The 19,953-nt window shown below is 36.5% G+C and overlaps 3 protein-coding genes across 4 annotated transcripts in view; all 3 read right to left on the reverse strand.

The window, feature by feature from the left end:
* The window catches only part of prmt3 (protein arginine methyltransferase 3), a 59,137-nt gene extending 54,516 nt beyond the window's left edge, over window positions 1-4,621 (reverse strand). Inside the window, exons 1-7 of one of the 2 annotated variants that reach the window (XM_054614676.1) lie at window positions 4,522-4,614; window positions 4,270-4,411; window positions 3,581-3,663; window positions 3,439-3,488; window positions 3,135-3,240; window positions 894-1,053; window positions 212-353 (exon numbers count right to left, since the gene is read on the reverse strand). In XM_054614676.1, coding sequence (XP_054470651.1) covers window positions 212-353; window positions 894-1,053; window positions 3,135-3,240; window positions 3,439-3,488; window positions 3,581-3,663; window positions 4,270-4,411; window positions 4,522-4,552 — 714 coding nt within the window. In that variant the 5' untranslated portion in view covers window positions 4,553-4,614. Of the gene's footprint in view, window positions 1-211; window positions 354-893; window positions 1,054-3,134; window positions 3,241-3,438; window positions 3,489-3,580; window positions 3,664-4,269; window positions 4,412-4,521 lie in introns of both variants that reach the window. The other variant, XM_054614677.1, reaches the window with a different exon arrangement.
* A 1,368-nt stretch (window positions 4,622-5,989) lies between these two features.
* On the reverse strand, window positions 5,990-7,457 carry LOC129105594 (uncharacterized). Its single transcript, XM_054616718.1, has 3 exons — window positions 7,352-7,457; window positions 7,193-7,254; window positions 5,990-7,089 (listed from the first exon to the last, which is right to left on the reverse strand). Exons 1-3 carry the CDS (start codon window positions 7,372-7,374, stop codon window positions 5,990-5,992), a joined length of 1,185 nt encoding a protein of 394 aa, XP_054472693.1. The 5' UTR covers window positions 7,375-7,457.
* A 612-nt stretch (window positions 7,458-8,069) lies between these two features.
* On the reverse strand, window positions 8,070-14,228 carry htatip2 (HIV-1 Tat interactive protein 2). The gene is made up of 7 exons (XM_054613759.1): window positions 14,026-14,228; window positions 12,754-12,943; window positions 12,561-12,668; window positions 11,340-11,477; window positions 11,150-11,211; window positions 9,848-10,073; window positions 8,070-8,918 (listed from the first exon to the last, which is right to left on the reverse strand). The coding sequence occupies exons 1-6, from the start codon at window positions 14,139-14,141 to the stop codon at window positions 9,857-9,859; spliced, it is 831 nt and encodes a 276-aa protein (XP_054469734.1). The 5' UTR covers window positions 14,142-14,228; the 3' UTR covers window positions 8,070-8,918; window positions 9,848-9,856.
* Window positions 14,229-19,953: the final 5,725 nt, after the last annotated feature.

Consider the following 19,953-nt stretch of genomic DNA (forward strand, 5'->3'; position numbering starts at 1 on the left):
TTACGTGCTACATGGAAACCTTTCAGCCAAGACGTACGCTGACGAACCCACTTTAGGCTCTGCGGAGACTGCTGCGCCCGGGGGGTGGGGGGTGGGTGGGATTGATTCACAAAACGTAATGAGACACCAACAGGCCTGGTCAGTGTGTGTGCATGCGTGTGTGTGTTTTTTTTTTTTTTTTTTTTGTTACGTGCGTTTGCACAACCCAGACCTTCAGCATCTCCTCGTGGATGCCGTAGTGGCCGTAGGAGCTGAAGTAGGCCTCGTCCTCGTCCTCTCGGAGCTCGGCCACCGTGCTCAGGTTGCCGGGTTTGCCCGTCTCTGCGTTCAGAACCAAACCCTGAGCCAGAAGCCTGAAAGGACAGCGAGAACAGAGAGATCCGCGCTTAACTTCTCTTATTAGGACAAAGGCAGCGAGCAGAAAGGCAGAAAGCACACACAACCTTCATGCAGGACGTAGCAGTAAATGGAGGAGATGGGAGGCATTAATCTTTCTAACTCTCTTCCAACCCCCCCCCCACCCCCAACCGCACTCTTTCTGTAATTTTCCCTTATTGCCCCCCCTTCCTACCTCCCCTCCTCACTTTAACCTCCATGCGGCAGTGGAATTTTCCCTTCCCTTTTTATATCCTTCCCCCTTCCTCCAAACTTCTTCAACAAGGTACTCTAGTTGATGTTGCTGCAATACTGGGTTCACTGTGTCCCCCTGCTGGCCTCAGGAGGGTGGTGCAGACGTAAAGCAACACATTAAGTACCCTGCAAGCCCTCAAGAACATGGAAAGAAAACAAAAACTACCCAGGATTGAATGGAAATAAACTAATAGGACAACCAAATCACACATAGTGGTTATAAATAAATAAAAAAGTGGAAAAAAAACAGAAACGTGACTGACTTGAGTTTGTGCAGGTCGTCCATGGCTCTGGTCAACGCCTCCTCGGAAGTACGGGCTCTCTCCTCTGCCGCCTGGGCCCTCTGCTGCAGTGCATCATGGGACGCGGCCCCAGACGCTGTGGACATCGATACGCTCGAGCCCTCGCAGAGCTCCTCTGGGTCTGCCAACAGCACAGAGAGGGGGAGACAAACATAAAGACTCACCACAGTGGCTAATACAGCTTAAAATGATATTAAAACATAGTATGCATTGTTTGTATTTTTTGTATTTTATGCCCTGCATGTTTTGCGTTGTATTTTAAATAGTTGTTGCATTACAATTTTCCTTGAAGGGACAAGTGAAGTGGATGTGAAATCAGAATAAATCCTTTCGGGTCAGATCTGAAAAATGAATCTGCTTAATTCAGATTTTTAAAACTTCCATTGTTTTAAAGACCTCTCATGAAAACAATAACTCCATGTAGGAAATGGGTGTTGCTTTTGGGAGGGGAGAAGTGCACCGCAGAGGAGGCACAGAGGCCGGTTTCTACAGCCTGTGGGCTGCAGGCTGAATAGAGTTTGTCACCGTTGCATTTTCTCAAGCGGTACATCAGTCACACCACTCCACTGGAGCTCTCTGCACCGACACAGAATACTAAACCTGTTCATTCCCTGAGGGCTTTTCAAAAAGGGATTCTGAGACACAAATCATTGACTGCAGTGTCAGCAGAAGACCAGCAGGCCACAGGAGAAATCTACAAAATTCCACGACAAATCACTTTGGGAACTATGCTACACGTTATGTGAAGAACATCAGCTGCGTTATCTCACGACGAGGCAGAACAGCAACCTGAACCAGTTTGTTTCACTTTTCTTTCAAGCTCGTTTTTGTACTACTACTGTCACTATCCATGAGTACAACCAAGTGGAAGACCATCAACGCCTCCCAGGTGAGAATGCGTCCTTATCCACACGTCTACAATGCTCTTGGCCCACTCTATGCAACCTGGCTTTTCTCCCCACCTTCAAGTGTGACCATTCAGAACAAATGTAAACAAACTGAATTTAATTTAATTGAATTGAATTGAATTAAGCAATTCTGCCTTTACATTATTCGGATGACACTTTGTCCAAACTAGTTTAATTGAATTTGACACCTCTCTCTTCTGGACCACAGCTGAAAACAGGGACAAACTGCAAACAAGTACCAGCCTGCTAATTACAAACCAATTCCATGTGGTGCTTTGAACATTTATGAACTTCTTCTGATTCTATCTGCTGACATATCTGATGAAGCTGTTAGTCGAACTCAAGTCGATTAGTCAAAAACTACATTACATTACATTACATTACAGTCATTTAGCAGACGCTTTTATCCAAAGCGACTTACAATAAGTGTATTCAACATAGGTATTCAAGAGAACTACTAGTCACCAGAAGTCATAAGTGCATCTCCTTTCTTAAACAAGCATCTAAGAGCATAAACCAGAGCAAAAGTATAGTGCAGAGGCAAATTACTACGAATACAATAAGTGCAACAAACTAATACGAATACAATAAGTGCAACGAACTGATACGCATACAATAACAATAACTAAACTAAACTAAGACGTAAAGTAGTTGCTGTGTCAGGGACCAAATGAAAGCATAGCAAAGTTTTAGAGGCTCTCTTGTCACTACAATGTCTATTAAAAGCGCACTATGTCCAACAGAGTTAAATATTCACACTGAAGAACATTCATTTACTTAATATGAATTTTTTTTAAAAACACTGCTCTGGTGTCTCCCCTTATATTGCAGTTGAATACAGTTGTTTCTGGTAAGGCCTTCTTCCATGGGTGTAGCTTTTGCATATTGTCTGCAATGCAAATGTGTAGTTTCTAAAACGTATTTATCCCGTACAACCTGAAAAGCAGTGGACTGTTTCATTTTTCATTTTTTTTTTATCTCTCTTTTGAGCTGTTTGCTGTGACTGAATTTTTGACAGACCTGCTGTTTATGAGGTGTAAAGTTGTAAAGGGACACAAGTGTGCTGTGTAGATTTTGGTGTAGAGCATAGTCGTTGGGCGGTTGTGTAATCGTGTGAGCGGCCTTATTGTTATTGATATTAGCCTCGGTGATGAGTGTGCAAAGCGTGTACAGCCTGGTTGATTTTCTTGGCTTGGTCCATTAAATCTTGTAGGCTATGCTGCTTATTGAGTGTGAGTAAGCTTTCAGCATAATACTGGAGCACCATGAAGGGGATCCCCCAAACTGCATGTACCTGTCTGCAGCAGAGGGTCGTCCTGTAGGACTGGTCGCAGGAAGTCTTCGCTCTCCCAAGGTAGAGGAGCATCTGGCAGTCCGATCAGACCGGATGCGTCACATTTCTAGAAAACACAGATTGGTTCACAATTTATTTATTTTTTTCAAGTTGTTTTGAATGTCATTTAGTGAATGTTTTTTTTTTTTTTTTATTTAATATTAACAATTTCTATGCCCCATGAACACAAGGTAGGTACAACAATTGAATTCAACAACATAAAAAATGTATTAATATAGTGTGAACATTAAAAGACAATACTTACTTTTGACCGTATGAAGTTGATCATCTTTATGTAACCGTAGTCATCTAAATCTAAAGAGGAAAAAAAAAAAAAAAAAAAAGAGGGTGAGCCATTTCAACAAAACCAAACTTCTTCCACTCTGAGAACATCCGTGTATACTTACTGTGTTTTCTTATCACGTCCACAAGGTTGACCTGATGCTCAGCCGTGCAGTGCTGCAGGGTGGCAGGCACCGAGCTCAGCAACCTGCAACACAGAATTACACAGGTAGAAAAATATGTTTAAATAAATGTATTAACTTAAGACGTATTCATCTTTTAAAAATCAAAAACAGCTTCTCAGATGTCTTGCTTTTTGTATGGGAAAAAAGTACAGTATAGTAGTAACTTAAATTACTGTTTATACTCTGATACTGTTATTTTTCTTTTTTTATTATTATTTATCAGTTATTTATACTGTTATTTATCCAGCACACTGAACTACACCTTTACTGCTTCTTTTGCACTTCTGGTTAGATGCTAAAACTGCATTTCGTTGTACTAGCACTTGTACTCTGTGCAATGACAATAAAGTTGAATCTAATCTAACAATTAGAATTAAACCTTGAATTTTATCAACATGAAGTCCTTCTTGAGGCTCTCGAGTATGGATTTGAAATCATTGTTTCTGTTTATGTCACAGTCCTCTGGTATTGAAGCAGTAAAGGAAACAGCATTGAGATTTTGGCTGTGCAGACTAAAACCAAAACAATCTTCCCTCCACTGATTTTCATTTTTCAAAAATTGAAAATAAAGACAGACAGCTGTGATGGTCTGTCTGTTACTGTCACATGAACATGCTCAGCCATCTCACCTGTCACAGAACAGACATGTGACTTTAACCGGCTCACTGTCCTCCTCCTCCTCCATCCACTGCCACGTATCTTCATCATGATCAATGCCATCATCATCATCATCAGAGAGCTCGGGCATCTCATCAACAGCTGCATGGCCGCCTGTCAAACAAACACAACACAATAGAAATGATTGTTAATCAAAATAAGTGCTTGTATTTCTAATATCTGCTGTTTTTGGGGATTGGGGGGGTTTAAAATGAGCTATTTACCAAACTCACGTGGGTCTGTGTGTTCTGCCATGATGCCTCCTTTGGTTGCAGTGGACTTCCTGGTGACGTCAGCGTGACGTAACGAAGGGGGCGGGGCCGAGTCAGAAGAGATGATGAGCCAGAGGAAGACCAGGAGGTGTCGCCAGAGTTTCATTTATATACAACACAGCAGCTACTATATACTTTTTTTTTTTTTTTTTTTTACTGCCTGAGCAGATGAAAAGTATCATTTTATAGTTATTTAATTGTAATAAATACTGTTTAACAAGTTTATTATCACCTATTAAACAGTGCGGATATTTCACCTGAATTACAGGATTTATTGATCTTGGCTCTGAGCGCAACCTTGAACCCGTCTCTCAATTAAAAAAAAAATAATTGCAAAATAAATATTATAGCTCTAGTGTGTGGACTGAAAATTGATGGGAAAACATTGAAGAAAATATCAAAATAATTGTATTTTTAAATATAACTAATTGGGGGAAATGTCACCTTCGCCTCTCTTTCAAGAAAAGGCCAAAGTTTACGGCAGCCATCTTTGTTTTTGCCGAACAAAACCATGGTTCCAACTGAACCATGGTTCCAACTGAACCATGGTTCCAACTGAACCATGGTTCCAACTGAACCATGGTTCCTAACATTACGTCCATGCATGGACGTAATGTTAGGAACTTAGCAGTCGGGTCAACATGGCAGTTGGAGAATTAAAGCATCTGATTGTAATTTAGAAATTGCTTAAAAACATCACTAAGTATTGTCAAACGCTCCTTGTATTTTTTTGGTTTTATTGAAAAAAAAATTAGGCTGATTATTTATTTAGTTTCGAGCTGCGCGAGACGATGAACGCACTTTGCGGGAATGTTGCAAACTTCAATCATGTGTCAAATATGTTCAGTGTACGTCATGCGTTTTGTTAACAGACTGTTGCGATGCACTTATGTTGTTACACACAATAACTTTACATTAATAGTCAGGAAAAACATAAGTTTAGCCAACTTGTTAAAATAAAATAAAAAAACAGAAGAATAGAAGTCAAGCAAAGTTTTAAATATTATTTATTCAAAGACCCTTTTATGGACAAGCGGCAGAGCTCACAGCAGGTTTCAAATCTCTAAGGGGGAGGAAACGTAAGATAAATCAAACTTTGACAGCTTTGGTATTCACATTCTTGCAAACATTTCTAGCTATAAATACAGATATGTTACTAAAAATGCATTTGTTTAACCATAAGACCCTCTTGCTGGTGTTGCCACCAATGCAGGGATTTTCTGGAAGCAGCATCTGGCAGGTCAATTTTAACCTCAAGTTTAATCAATTTATAAGATTTGAGACAATCCTGTGATCTTTGCTTTTCATTTTCTGGAGGAGAGACTTCATCTGGTTTGTTCTGATCCGAGGAAGATCCAACTTCTGCTCAACTTTCAGACGGGCCCTCATGGTTAGATGGTTGAGTTTCAAGTTCTGCATCTCAGCCCTCTGTCTGCATTGGTGAAGCAGACTTGGTGCTCCTCTCCCCAGTGGTTGAAGTGACAATCAATGCCAGTATACCTGTGGACTTCAAACTAGGGAGTGTGGTTGTCACTGCAAAATGGTCGTGAGCAGGAGACGCGTCATTTGCAGGACGTCGTTGGAAAGGTTTAAACTTGCCTTGGGCGCGAATTTGCGCTCTGTCCGGTGATGGAGGATGCCGGCTGCTGAATTGGCTTACTCTGGAATTCAGCTGCCTTTCACTTGGTGCCGCAACACCGCGACCAAACCCCAGTCGTGTAGAATCGTGGCTAGAACTGCCCTGATTCTGTTTTGCAGGTGGATAATCTCTTCCAAAGAACTTTCTACCTGTGGTAAAACTAGCTTGGGGCCGTGTTTTGTCAGAACTAGGCTTGAGCCGGCAGACATGGGTGTATCCTTTCGCCTCAGACATCACATCACCGCTATAAACCCTTGTACGCCGTGTGTCAACTTTTCGTGCTGAAATGCTGCCAGGAGATTGTGTCTTTACGTCGCAAAGTTTGACATGTTGCAACAAGCTTGTTCTGCCGGGATGAAATCTTTTGGGGAAAACATGAATCGTTCGAGACTCAGGCTTCAGACTTGACTTTAAGTTGTGAATATTTGGACTTGCTTTACTGCTGTGTGAATAGATGGGGGCCCTTCGGTTGTTGGCTCCAAAGCCTGCTGAAGCTTTCTCTACCCCAACACGTTGAAAACTTTCTGTTGACTTAGTTCTGTCATGATAGATTCGGGATGGAGCAGAATCAAATTTTGTGTGATTAATCTTCTGGTCATCTGGAAAAGCGAACGTTTTGTTTTCAGAGCGGCTGGACGCCACATTACTTGGTCCTCGAGCAACTGAGGCCGAGTTTAAGCCAGATTTTAAATGGCTGACTCGGCTTGGATGATCTTCTTGAGCAGAGTTAATGTTGCCACTTGTCCGTCTGTCCACAGTTGATGTCTCGTAACCAGCTGGAGGTACTCTGAATAAAGTCGGTTCACTCCATCTGGTATAGTCTATGTTGTCATTGTGGACTATCATTGGGGCCTGTCCTGTCTGGATATGTCGGACATAACCTATTGAAGCAAAACACACATCAGACACGGTTCATATGTTTCTACGTAAAGTGGATTAAATGTTAATGGCTGCAAATGTGCATATTGACATATTAAGTAATACCTCTCTGGGTATTCGCACAATTTACATCACCAACAAGCAGCCAAGAGAAAAGCACAAACAGCCTGCAGAGTAAAAGGTAACACAGGTTAATATCAGTTTCCAACGTATATTTAGATTGATAAAAGTATTAAATTGGCAGAGTCAAACAGGACAACTTACCTAAAACACTCTCTGGGGCTCATAGTTAGGCTTTCTCTCAGCAGCAGCACTCCCAACCCAAGAGTAAATCAGGCTACGACCAGCCCGTAGAACAGGTAGTGCAAACCCAGACCCCTATTTGTAAACTCTAAGCAGCGAGAGGCAGATCAGCTCAGCTGCTCCTCATTTTGGGGTAATTACTGCACGGCCATGATGGCAACACCCAAGGCTGCATGAAGAGGAGGAAAGCTGTATGTTTATCACCCCAAACAATGTCAGTTTGAGATAAATTCTCCTGCTCAATATCACTTCTTGTGAGTAGAATAATGTTGTTTTTTTGTTTTGTTGAAATATGCAGTAGACTGTGCAAAGCTATGATATTTTTTTTAGGATGGAGTATGCAGAAGCAAAATGATTTTGTCTCGTCATGATAGGGCAAACATTTGTGTATACTGGATCAGAAAAGAATATGGGCCCATAGACTGTCAGGTGTCAATTCTCAATAAGTTGTTTTTTTATTTTATTGTATAGAAAACAGGTAAAAAGATAAAAAAAAAAAGTATTTTATTTATTTGTAATTGACTGTCTCACTAGAAATATTATCTAAAACAGCTATACTGTATGTTTTTAGCTGGAAATAAACTAAAGCTACTTAGTTTAAAAATATATATCTATGTCATACAAGTATTGAGAGCCCGATGAGTGTAATCACATTAAGTCACAAGGGGGCGCTGCTAGATCAGGTGGAAAAGGCAAGTTTATTTGAATATCATCTATGAAACACAAAGGCAATTTGAAGTGCTTCACTTAGATCAGCAACATTCATCAAAACTACAAGCAAACAAGTGAAAAAGGAAATAAAATGAATTAAAGTCGAAGACAACTATGAAAAACAAAAGAAATAGAGTCTTAATATTTCAAAAATTTACCAGGAACACAAGTTTTAAAGTCTTAAAAAGAGAAAAGAAAATCATAAAAGAAGACATGAGATCATTTATTCAATTGTATCGTCATCAAAATAAAAAACAGCATAGATATGGTTATATGCTTTCAATATTTCACATGCTGCAGTGCACAGATGAATAAAGCGCAGATATAGACACCAGATATTAACAGTGATACAGTTTAAACTTTTTTTCCTAAATTGAACAGACAGAAAATATTTATAATAATTTAATAAAAATATGGCGAAGACATCAAATATTTTAATCTAGTGTAGAATAAACGCAAGCATTTACTTTAAGGCCGTTGTTCAGTGCGTTGACTCAGAGCAAAAATGTTGCACATCAAAAAGCCTGGAAATAGTTCCCTTATGACAATATTACAATACCATTCAATACAGAAGAAATGAAACCCAAATACACTTTAAATATTCAATATTTTGCTCGCTTCCCATATTGTTATCGCCAAAAATAATCTATCAGACCCACTAAAGTCAAGTGCTTTCATAGAAACCTACATTTGGCTTTCTGACAGGTGTAAACTTCATGGATACATTTGCAGTAGTATGAAAATCCTTTTACATGAGGATGATGATGTGATTAGTGTTTGCAGTATGTAGTCGTCGCCATATATCTGCTAAAATTACCTGAAAAGAGAAAATAAAGTGATTAGTTTGAAAACAGTGATCACAGTGAACTCTAAACTGTTAAAAGTCCAAAAAAAATCAACCTAAAGGGTAACGTTGGCATTTGTTAAAACCTGGACTCTATGTTCCCATGTTTTTGTGTCAAAGTGACTAATGGAGAGTTTTGAAATTGGTCCAGCATTGAGCGAGAACGCTGCAGCAGAACTAGATTAAGCGTCTGCCATCATGCTCTATACTGGACCAATTTTTAAAAAGAATTGTCCCCATTAATCACTTGGACACAAAAACATGGGAACAAAGGGTCCAGGTTGAAAAATACCAAAGTTACACTTTAACTTTGCACAGGTACAGCTTTAGAGCAAAAGGAATATGACTCTATATGGTATTAATTTGACATCTTGTTGGGGAGTTAATTCTATAAATATTTACCATCACATGCAAAAGAGGACTTTTCCCAAACATACATTTGGAATCCTGATTTTTTACCTTAATACAAAAGCTAAAATTCTTTGTTTTGCATGGATAAACAACAGTGATGACTTTAGTGGCAAATTTTTTTGGGACTTCATAGCAAAATTTGTCAGTTTTTTTTTAACCACTAGCAATTTTTAAGAATAGCGTCGTTACGGTAACTAAATGAATGTACTTATTGTTTTGTCAGTGATACTAATTTGTTCTCTTTGTGTCTCTTTGATTGCAAACTGTGATTTAAGACATAAACATTAAGATGGAAACAAACAAAAAAAATCATTAAAAAAAAAAAGATTAATAACGTGTAAACTACGACCACCCATTTATGTAATGCACTGCCTCGCCAGTGTCCTGTGTCTAATGTTAATTGCTTGACATTCATATAGTCATCAGATATAGATGTCAAGGAGTCCAACATTGCTTGAATATATCAGTGTTAATGGGTAATATTTTCTCACCTCTTTCTCTCACTTCCCTGCACTCTTTCCCAGACTGGAGATGGCTTTGTTCTCCAGGATCTCCGTCTTCTGCTCAGGTTGAAGCAGAGTGTTTGACGCCATCGCTTTCGCCACTTCTTGGATTGGGATGGCCATGGGCGTAGAACACACGGCAGAAAAGGCATTGAAGAATTTCCTGGCAAACCACTCGGCCGGCCGACTCTCCTGCCTATCGACCAACAAGACCCTGTTGGAGAAGAAACACAAAGGTATCGATGATTCAGAGGTTGTATTGGGTTTGAACGGGTTATTTAATGGTCAACAACAGCTTCGAAACAACATTGACTCTCAATATGTCATAATAGAATGACTTTGGTGGAGTAGTACAATCAAGTATAATCAATAATTTGTATTATGTAAAAGTGTGCAATCAAATGTCTTTCATGGTCTGCACCACAGTACCTTATAATTGTGTATTTAGTACATTAAAGGGATAGTTAAGATTTTCTAAAGTAGACGGCGGTCTGCACACTCCCAGCTAAACATATTTTTGCCTACTACAAGAAAGGCTCACCTTAAAAAGTCAATATCCGTAAAACACTATTCCAATGATTAGAAAGTAAGAAATGAATTATTATATTTTAATTTTAATACTGGCCTTGATTAAAAATAAATCTTGGCATTAGTAGTTTTAATGATGTATTATAAGCTGCTTAGAGCTAGTGTTAGGAAGTTAAACAGGTCATAATTCCCTCTCTAATACCCATTTCATATTGCAGGAGGGAAAAAAATGTCCTTCAAACAACTGTATTTATTCAGGTTTCTCGCAAAAAAACCAAACATCATGTTCGCGTCCTAATTAAAAAATGTGACGGTTGAACACATCAAAACCTAACTGAATGTAACCTCCGTTAACGTTAGCTGTTAGCTCCATCATTTAGCCAAGCAGGACTATGATGCCCACTGGCTGCTTACTAGCTCTCCTGCCGATTTCAAGACAGATTTGTTTTTCAAAATGTTCAGAATTGAACCCAAATCCAACCATGTTGTACTAGTTTGCACATGTGCGGTACCAATTGGCCATGTTGGTCGGATCAGGTAGCAACTTACCCGTGTTGTTGTTGTTGTTGTTTATGTGAAGTGGAAATGAGCTGATAAATGATATGCTAACGTGGTATCAGATCAGTGCATAACCTGTCAAACTGCCAAATAAGCAGCAGGGGAGGACTTAAACAACCTTAATAACAATAATAGTCTCAAATGGTTAATGGCGATTTATAAGTCTCAGAAAATGGTTTGAATTAAGTAAATGAGATCACTCACCCTGGTCTGTAAATGGCATATCTGTCAAAGTCCAGCGCCTCAATCTCTGCTTCCACTTGTCCCTAAAAGAAATCCAGTTTCAGTGATTGTCTCCTTTAACAATGACATTGGACAAACAGGCAAGCTTTAGTTGAGAAAAAGAAAAAAGACCTCAGGTAGTGGCATGCAGTAAAGGAAAGAAATAAAATACCTTGACTTTGAGGTAGAGGAAGTTGCTGTTCTTATCGGCTCCTCTGGAGGACTCCAGGTGGAACTGTGTGCAGCCTCCTGCCTTGGCGAGCTCTGCTGACTTGAGAACATAGTCATGATCGACGCGGATGAATCCATCCTGAAATGAAAAGAGAGGAGTAACAGGAAGAAATTACTTTGACAACATTGACAGGTGTCTGCCACAGCTTACCTGTAGCTGAATATGTAAAAAGTCAGATTAAAAAAAAGATAAATCACAAAATATGAATGTATAATGATTATATTATATATCATAATTATTGTTGATTCCTCTTTCCACATAATACTGAAACAAAATGATCATATTGAGGTATCTTGTTTTACAGTTCTGCTAGAATCTATCACAGTGCTAGAACTTAATACCTGAGAATATGTAAACAGTAAAAACACTTTTGACTAATGTACAACATGAGTTCAACATTTTAACCTTGTGATTTTTGAATAGCTTTTAATAACAAATCAATATTGAGGCAATACTGTGATTAGTATTGCAGTATTCTTTTCTTTTTCTTCATACCGTTCATCCATAAGTGCAATGCCAAACACTTGAATAAAACTGCTGCTTTGTCATTTAACATGTGGCTTAAGAATATATATACATTAATGGAGAAACTGCCCATTCACAGTCTAAAACTGTTTACCCAAAACAAGTGTACATGACACATAGTAAGCCGAAAAATATACCCAAACCAATACTGAACTTTTTAAGGCAATACCATATCGATACTCAAGGGTTTTAAAACTCTTACAATGTTTTAGCTGATTTTCTTTTTTTACATAAACACATACAAAAGATTGATAAGGATTCCACAATTCTGTTTATTAAGTGTCATTACCAGGATATGTCCGTAGAAAAGGCAGTTGACGATACTTGCCGGTCTTCACAGGGACAATATGTAGTAGTGTTGGCGTTTCTAAACTAAATCAAACATGTCTTTGGCATTGTGTCCTGCTGTTTCTTGCTACTCACTGAACTACATCTATGGTGATAGCAATATTGCAAATATTGGCAGACATATTTGCTGAGTCAGTTTATCAGTCTTGTTGTCCTGGATATGCAACACTATAAAATCCTAACACATACTCTTGACGGTATTATAGTAATTGTGCTACAGTTCAACAGTAAAATCTTAATTGATCTACCTGTTAAGTACCAGTGTTTGATTTATAATGTTTAACTTACAGTCCCAGCTTTTGCTTTGGTAGTTCCCAGGCAGCAGTAGCCAACATCATGGCCCTGGAAGGCTGCAGCATAGTCCTCAAGCTTCTCAAAGTCCACCACCTCTTGTACCTGGAGACATAGAAAACAGAGTCGCTCTCAACAGGATGAATCTCAGATAACGAGTGTCCACTGACTAGAGAATCATCCCACTCACCAGGTTCTCGTATGCTTTGTCCTCAAAGGTGAGCTGTCTCCTCCCGACAAGAGTGATCTTGGAGAAGAGGTTGCGCCCCATCAGCTCTTGAAGCAATATCTTGCCCGTTTCCCCGGAGGCACCGAGGATGAAACAGCTTTTATTTTGCTGCCTGAAGTTTTCCTCCAGAGTCGTCATGTCCTCTGCCATGCTGTGGGCCAGAAAACAAATAGACTGCTCCTTAGGGCGAGTGCAGGTAATGCTATGATCAAACAAAGTGAAGTATCATGTGCAGGCAAAGTACAGTACCAGTCAAAAGTGTGGACACACCTTCTCATTCAACTACTTTGAAGAATCTAAAATATAAAACATATTCTGGTTTGTTGAGCATTTGTTTGTTTACCACATAATTCCATATGTGTTCCTTCATAGTTTGGATGTCTTCAATATTAATCTACAATGTAGAAAACAAATAAAAATAAAAAAAAAGAAAAACCATTGAATTAGAAGGTGTGTCCACACTTTTGACTGGTACTGTATATATATAAAATATATAAAATAAAAGAAAAAACTTTTGACTGGTATATAAATAAAAAAATAAAGAAAAACCATTGAATGAGAAGGTGTGTCCAAACTTTTGACTGGTACTGTATATATATAAAAATATATAAAAATAAAAATAAAGAAAAACCATTGAATTAGAAGGTGTGTCCAAACTGGTACTGTATATATAAAAATATAAAAATAAAAAAAAATAAAAATAAAAATAAAGAAAAACCATTGAATTAGAAGGTGTGTCCACACTTTTGACTGGTACTGTATATATATAAAATAAAAAAATATATAAAAATAAAAATAAAGAAAAACCATTGAATGAGAAGGTGTGTCCACACTTTTGACTGGTACTGTATATAAATGTCAAACATGCTGTGCAAACATTGTTTGTTTACTATCTTGGTATAAAGGTCGTGACTGCACATACTAATATGGGCAATCAATAGGACATGAATTGTGCAGTTAGATAAGCTGACTGCCTTTGTATAGCTTCATGAGAAGAAGAGACAGAAGCTGCTTTGGTGTGAGGAGGACAGAAATGGGAAACTTTTGCCATAAATTCACATTAACTTACTGTTTAAAATAATAAAAAAAAACTCTATGCACGACGAATTGAAGAGAAGACGCCTAACATTTAGAATCCAGCCCTAGTTTAGTTTTACCAGGTGAATATGCTTCAAAAACAGTATAGCAGCTTTAAATGCCCGTGTTTCTTAAAGGGGTCTGGTCTGACTTTACCTGGTGTATTTAACCGGGTCGGGGTCGTCCAGATAACTCACAATCACCGCAATTACAACCACTACGACCGTCAAGATCCAGGTGGCCTTTCCTAGGGTGGCGTCCAGTAGAGTCATAACAGCAGTGGGAGAGCTGCAGGAACACTTCCTGGTTGTTCGTCTTCACACACGTGGTCATGTCTTCCTGCTTCGTTGATTGGCTGAGGGGGGAAATGTAGAAAGTCACGTCACTGTCAATGCTAGACAGCACTAGATGATGGCAATTCAATGGTTTTTCTTTATTTTTATTTTATTTTTATTTTTTATTTTATATATATATACAGTACCAGTCGAAAGTTTGGACACACCTTCTAATTCAATGGTTTTTTTATTTTTATTTTATTTATTTTTATTTTTTTTTCTATTCATTTTTTTTTTATTTTTATTTTTATTTTTTATTTTATATTACCAGTCAAACGTTTGGACACACCTTCTCATTCAATGGTTTTTTTATTTTTATTTTTATTTTACATATTTTTTTATTTTTATATTTTATTTTTTTTTTATATATTTTTATTTTATATATATACAGTACCAGTCAAACGTTTGGACACACCTTCTAATTCAATGTTTTTTCTTTATTTTTATTTTATTTTATATTTTATTTTTTATTTTATATATATACAGTACCAGTCAAACGTTTGGACACACCTTCTCATTCAATGGTTTTTCTTTATTTTTATTTTTATTTTATATTTTTTTTTATTTTATATATATACAGTACCAGTCAAAAGTTTGGACACCTTCTAATTCAATGGTTTTTCTTTATTTTTATTTTATATATTTTTTTATTTTATATATATACAGTACCAGTCAAACGTTTGGACACACCTTCTAATTCAATGTTTTTTCTTTATTTTTATTTTATTTTTATTTTTATTTTTTATTTTATATATATACAGTACCAGTCAAACGTTTGGACACACCTTCTCATTCAATGGTTTTTCTTTATTTTTATTTTTATTTTATATTTTTTTTATTTTATATATATACAGTACCAGTCAAAAGTTTGGACACCTTCTAATTCAATGGTTTTTCTTTATTTTTATTTTTATTTTATATATTTTTTTATTTTATATATATATACAGTACCAGTCAAAAGTGTGGACACATTCTCATTCAATGTTTTTTCTTTATTTTTATTTTATATTTTATTTTATTTTATATATATACAGTACCAGTCAAAAGTTTGGACACACCTTCTCATTCAATGGTTTTTCTTTATTTTTATTTTACATATTTTTTTATTTTATATATATATACAGTACCAGTCAAAAGTTTGGACACACCTTCTAATTCAATGGTTTTTCTTTATTTTTATTTTTATTTTATATATTTTTTTATTTTATATATATACAGTACCAGTCAAAAGTTTGGACACACTTCTAATTCAATGGTTTTTCTTTATTTTTATTTTTATTTTATATATTTTTTTATTTTATATATATACAGTACCAGTCAAACGTTTGGACACACCTTCTCATTCAATGGTTTTTCTTTATTTTTATTTTTTTTTATTTTATATATTTTTTTATTTTATATATATACAGTACCAGTCAAAAGCGTGGACACATTCTCATTCAATGTTTTTTCTTTATTTTTATTTTTATTTTATATATTTTTTATTTTATATATATACAGTACCAGTCAAAAGTGTGGACACATTCTCATTCAATGTTTTTTCTTTATTTTTATTTTATATATTTTTTTATTTTATATATATACAGTACCAGTCAAAAGTTTGGACACACCTTCTCATTCAATGGTTTTTCTTTATTTTTATTTTTATTTTATATATTTTTTTTTTATTATATATATATATATATATATATACAGTACCAGTCAAAAGTGTGGACACACCTTCTAATTCAATGGTTTTTCTTTATTTTTATTTTCATTTTATATATTTCTTTATTTTATATATATATACATTACCAGTCAAAAGTGTGGACACACCTTCTAATTCAATGGTTTTTCTTTATTTTTATTTTCATTTTATATATTTCTTTATTTTTATATATATACAGTACCAGTCAAAAGTTTGGACACACCTTCTCATTCAATGGTTTTTCTTTATTTTTATTTTTATTTTATATTTATTTTTATTTTATATATTGACAGTACCAGTCAAAAGTGTGGACACACCTTCTAATTCAATGGTTTTTCTTTCTTTCTTTTTTTTATTTATTTTATATATTTTTTTATTTTATATATATACAGTACCAGTCAAAAGTGTGGACACACCTTCTCATTCAATGGTTTTTCTTTATTTTTATTTTTATTTTATTTATTTTTTTATTTTATATATATATACAGTACCAGTCAAAAGTGTGGACACACCTTCTCATTCAACTACTTTGAAAAATCGAAAATATAAAACATATTCTGGTTTGTTGAGCATTTGTTTGTTTACCACATAATTCCATATGTGTTCCTTCATAGTTTGGATGTCTTCAATATTAATCTACAATGTAGAAAAAAATAAAAATAAAAATAAAGAAAAACCATTGAATGAGAAGGTGTGTCCAAACTTTTGACTGGTACTGTATAATATTAGAAGAATATTCTGGAACAGTTGAAGAATACCATATTATGTATTCATTTTCCAACTACTCAAATGTATATATCGTGGCACATTGCAACATAATTAGTGTCCAACTTTACTAAATTGCTTATTTGCTATACTCCCCATCATTATATCTGAAAATTGAATAATAATAATGCAAATTTTCTAAGGGAAAGTTATAGATATAATAACAAATATTTATTTAAAGTGGGGTTCATTGTGTGTATGAGCATGACAGGGCATTTTGCAACTTTGTTTATGTTTAAATATCACATATAAACTACTACCACAGTCCTCATTAAGGATAAAAGACAGATAACTTCATGACTTTTTTTTCCCTTAGGAGAGTGTTTTTTTGAAGAAAGAGACAATTTTGTGGTTTTTTTCTTCCACTTTTGGTTATAGAGATGCATGTTGCCCAGTGGTGGAAGAAGTACTCAGATATTTTGCTTAAGTTAGAGCAATACCACAGTGTAGAAATATTATCTTACAGCACTCACAATGCCCTTGGATACGGCACTCTAATTTGCACCCAGGTTTCCTGGTTTTCTACCTCATAGAGCTTAGCTTTTCTAGTTGCAGGGAACTAACACACTAGTTGTACGTTGGAGGATTTTTATTGCTAACATTAAACCCTTTTAGTTTATGTAGCACGAAAATACATAAATGCCTGACTCTGTAGCTGTCAAGAGTTTGTCCTCTTCTTTTGAAATGGCAGCATTTGTAACAACTCCATTAGACTGGACCACCCCTAATAGACCAAAGACATGATCTTAACAACACCCAGAATGAAATACGGATATCTTACATACAGTTCTCTTAAAGCAGATGAAGGAGATTCAAACATAAAATAAAACTATGAGCCTCAACATACATTTAAAACTCATTGTAACCTCTTTCATCTCACAAAAGCTAAATGCAGTTCTGTTCAGTCAGTGTGTCTCTTGCAAACTGGTTGGTTCACACTCAAAATGCTTGTTGGAAAATAAGAGCTTCTTTTACATGAGAAGTATGTGCGAAAAACATAAAGAAAATAGCTGAAAATATGTTAAATATAGTTAATAGCTGTACTGAAAAAAGGCTCTCCATCCTTACACTGATAACAAGCACGATATACAAAATAATAATGAAAAGCTTTTTAACCTATTTAGGATACATTGGATCTTTTCTTTCCAAAACAAATAGAAAAGTTGTCCGGGATGGCAGCGTTTGTGTGTAATTTGGTCAGGAAATCAAGCCTGGACCCGGTGTTCTAACCAAACCCTGAAAAATGTCTTTGCCTTTTGTCAGACCATCAGGGGGTTTCATTAGCCAAAACCTCCACACAAAGAAAGCAAGTCCAGTCACATGCAATGAATTCATCAACACCCCATGTTTTTAACACCCCTGCCACTTCGAACACAAGGCATCGACCCAATCTAATAGAATATGATGGAGCCAGGGATGAATCTGATCCTTTAAATTTGTCAGCAGTAAGTGACAGAAAGAAAAGAGGCTGAGGTGGAGAGAAGAGGCCTTAAACTGGCACTCTGCTGAAATGAAATGTCGCCTCTTTGTTCCTTAGCCGCGGGTGCTAATTGGGCCTAGCGGCGGGGAGGAAAGCTGCCGCTGGGCTCCTGTCTGTCGCACCTGTTGAGTCATTGTCTCTCACATTGATCAGACAGGAAGTTGGAGTAAGAAGGCTTATGCCTCAGTGGGTGCGTGGCAGAAACGTGGTTCAATTTCCTTTTAGAGCTCCGCTGCTGGAGGTGGAAATACCAATGGTGGTCAGTGGTCAATTGGTTTTGACCATTGATTAGCTCGCACTAAAGGACATATGGATCATAAAGAGTTGGGTTTTCATTGGGGTTTTCACATTCTATATATCTCAATCACAGTCCCTCCTGCATTTAGGGCATTGCATAATGTTTAAGGACTTCACCTGTAGTCTTCTTCAGACAGGATTAGCTTTCAGAGCAGTGGATGTGAAATAATGGCTCACACAGTACATATTGGTGCTGTGTGTAATATGAAGTTTACTGTAGTTAACAGTTTCCCATCTGTACTGGCAAACATTGTTTTTGTGTTTTTGTAAGACTTTTACTGCAGATGTAGGAGAAAAAACAGGTAGACCACAACTGTTAATTCTCTCTAAAGTTGGTACATGTCAATAGTATTCTAATATATTTTGACATTTGCTGATATTAATGGATTTGCACCTGATTAGAGAGACCTTTGTTGGACTGTTTCTTCCCACCAATAATGTACCATGTATCACATTCAACTTCTGCAGTAGAGACTGAAATACACAAAACAATAAAACTCCAACCAGAGAACAGTCACAGCTGCACCAAGGTTGGAATATTTAGTTGAATCTCAGCTGTATGGTATCTACATTGTATTATAGTCTTGGAAAAATAATCAAACTTTTTATTGTGACGATAATAGGTCCAATAACAATCTCCGATGTGTAATGATAGTCAGCTCACAGCTAATACTTTAAACAGGTTTACAGATTGACACATTTGTAGTATTTGTAACTAAATTGGAATTAAACAAACTGACTGTACAAAAGTCGGTATTCATTCTTCCTGAAATGTGCATACATCTGTTTCCAAGTTTCACCATTTTTATGTTTTTGAACCTCAACTTTCTTATATCTTTTAGTGGAAAAAGGAAAATGAAGCAGCTTTCACATAAAGCTTAACTGAGGAATAGTGTAATGTGTAGATGAAGAGCAAATGTCTGGACTTTTTAGGGGGCTCCAAACGCTTCAGTCAACCACAAACTCCAATTTTAAACATCTTTACATAAATCAATTTTATATTTCTGCTACAGGGCATTGTCTTAATGACATTTGACTGCGCTCTCTGGCATTTAACAAAAAATTGTAAATATCAGGAGTCACAACTCATACATTTTTTTTAGTGATCCAATAATTTGTTTTGCAGCTCAATATCTAAATGGACTCATTCTTGGTGATATATTGTGCCCCATGATTGATTTAATTTTTTTTGATTTGGAAAACCGACTGATATGATTGGAATTGTAAGGATATTTCCAAATGAAACACATGTATACATGCATCCCTGTATACAAATATCACACACAAGAACACACACACACACACACACACACACACACACACACACACACACACACACACACACACACACACACACACATGCGTGCTGTACACAAACTTGGCTTAAGGCTTAGGACTCTGATTCCACAGACTCTGGAGTGTGATGCTAATGATGGAAATTAATGGAGCCTGACAGCACAATCTGCTGCCCATTGTCTCCCAATAAACAGCTTTGCAGTCCACATGAGCCACAGAGGCGA

Source organism: Anoplopoma fimbria, chromosome 2, assembly GCF_027596085.1.
Source record: "Anoplopoma fimbria isolate UVic2021 breed Golden Eagle Sablefish chromosome 2, Afim_UVic_2022, whole genome shotgun sequence".
Taxonomy (NCBI): Eukaryota; Metazoa; Chordata; class Actinopteri; order Perciformes; family Anoplopomatidae; genus Anoplopoma; species Anoplopoma fimbria.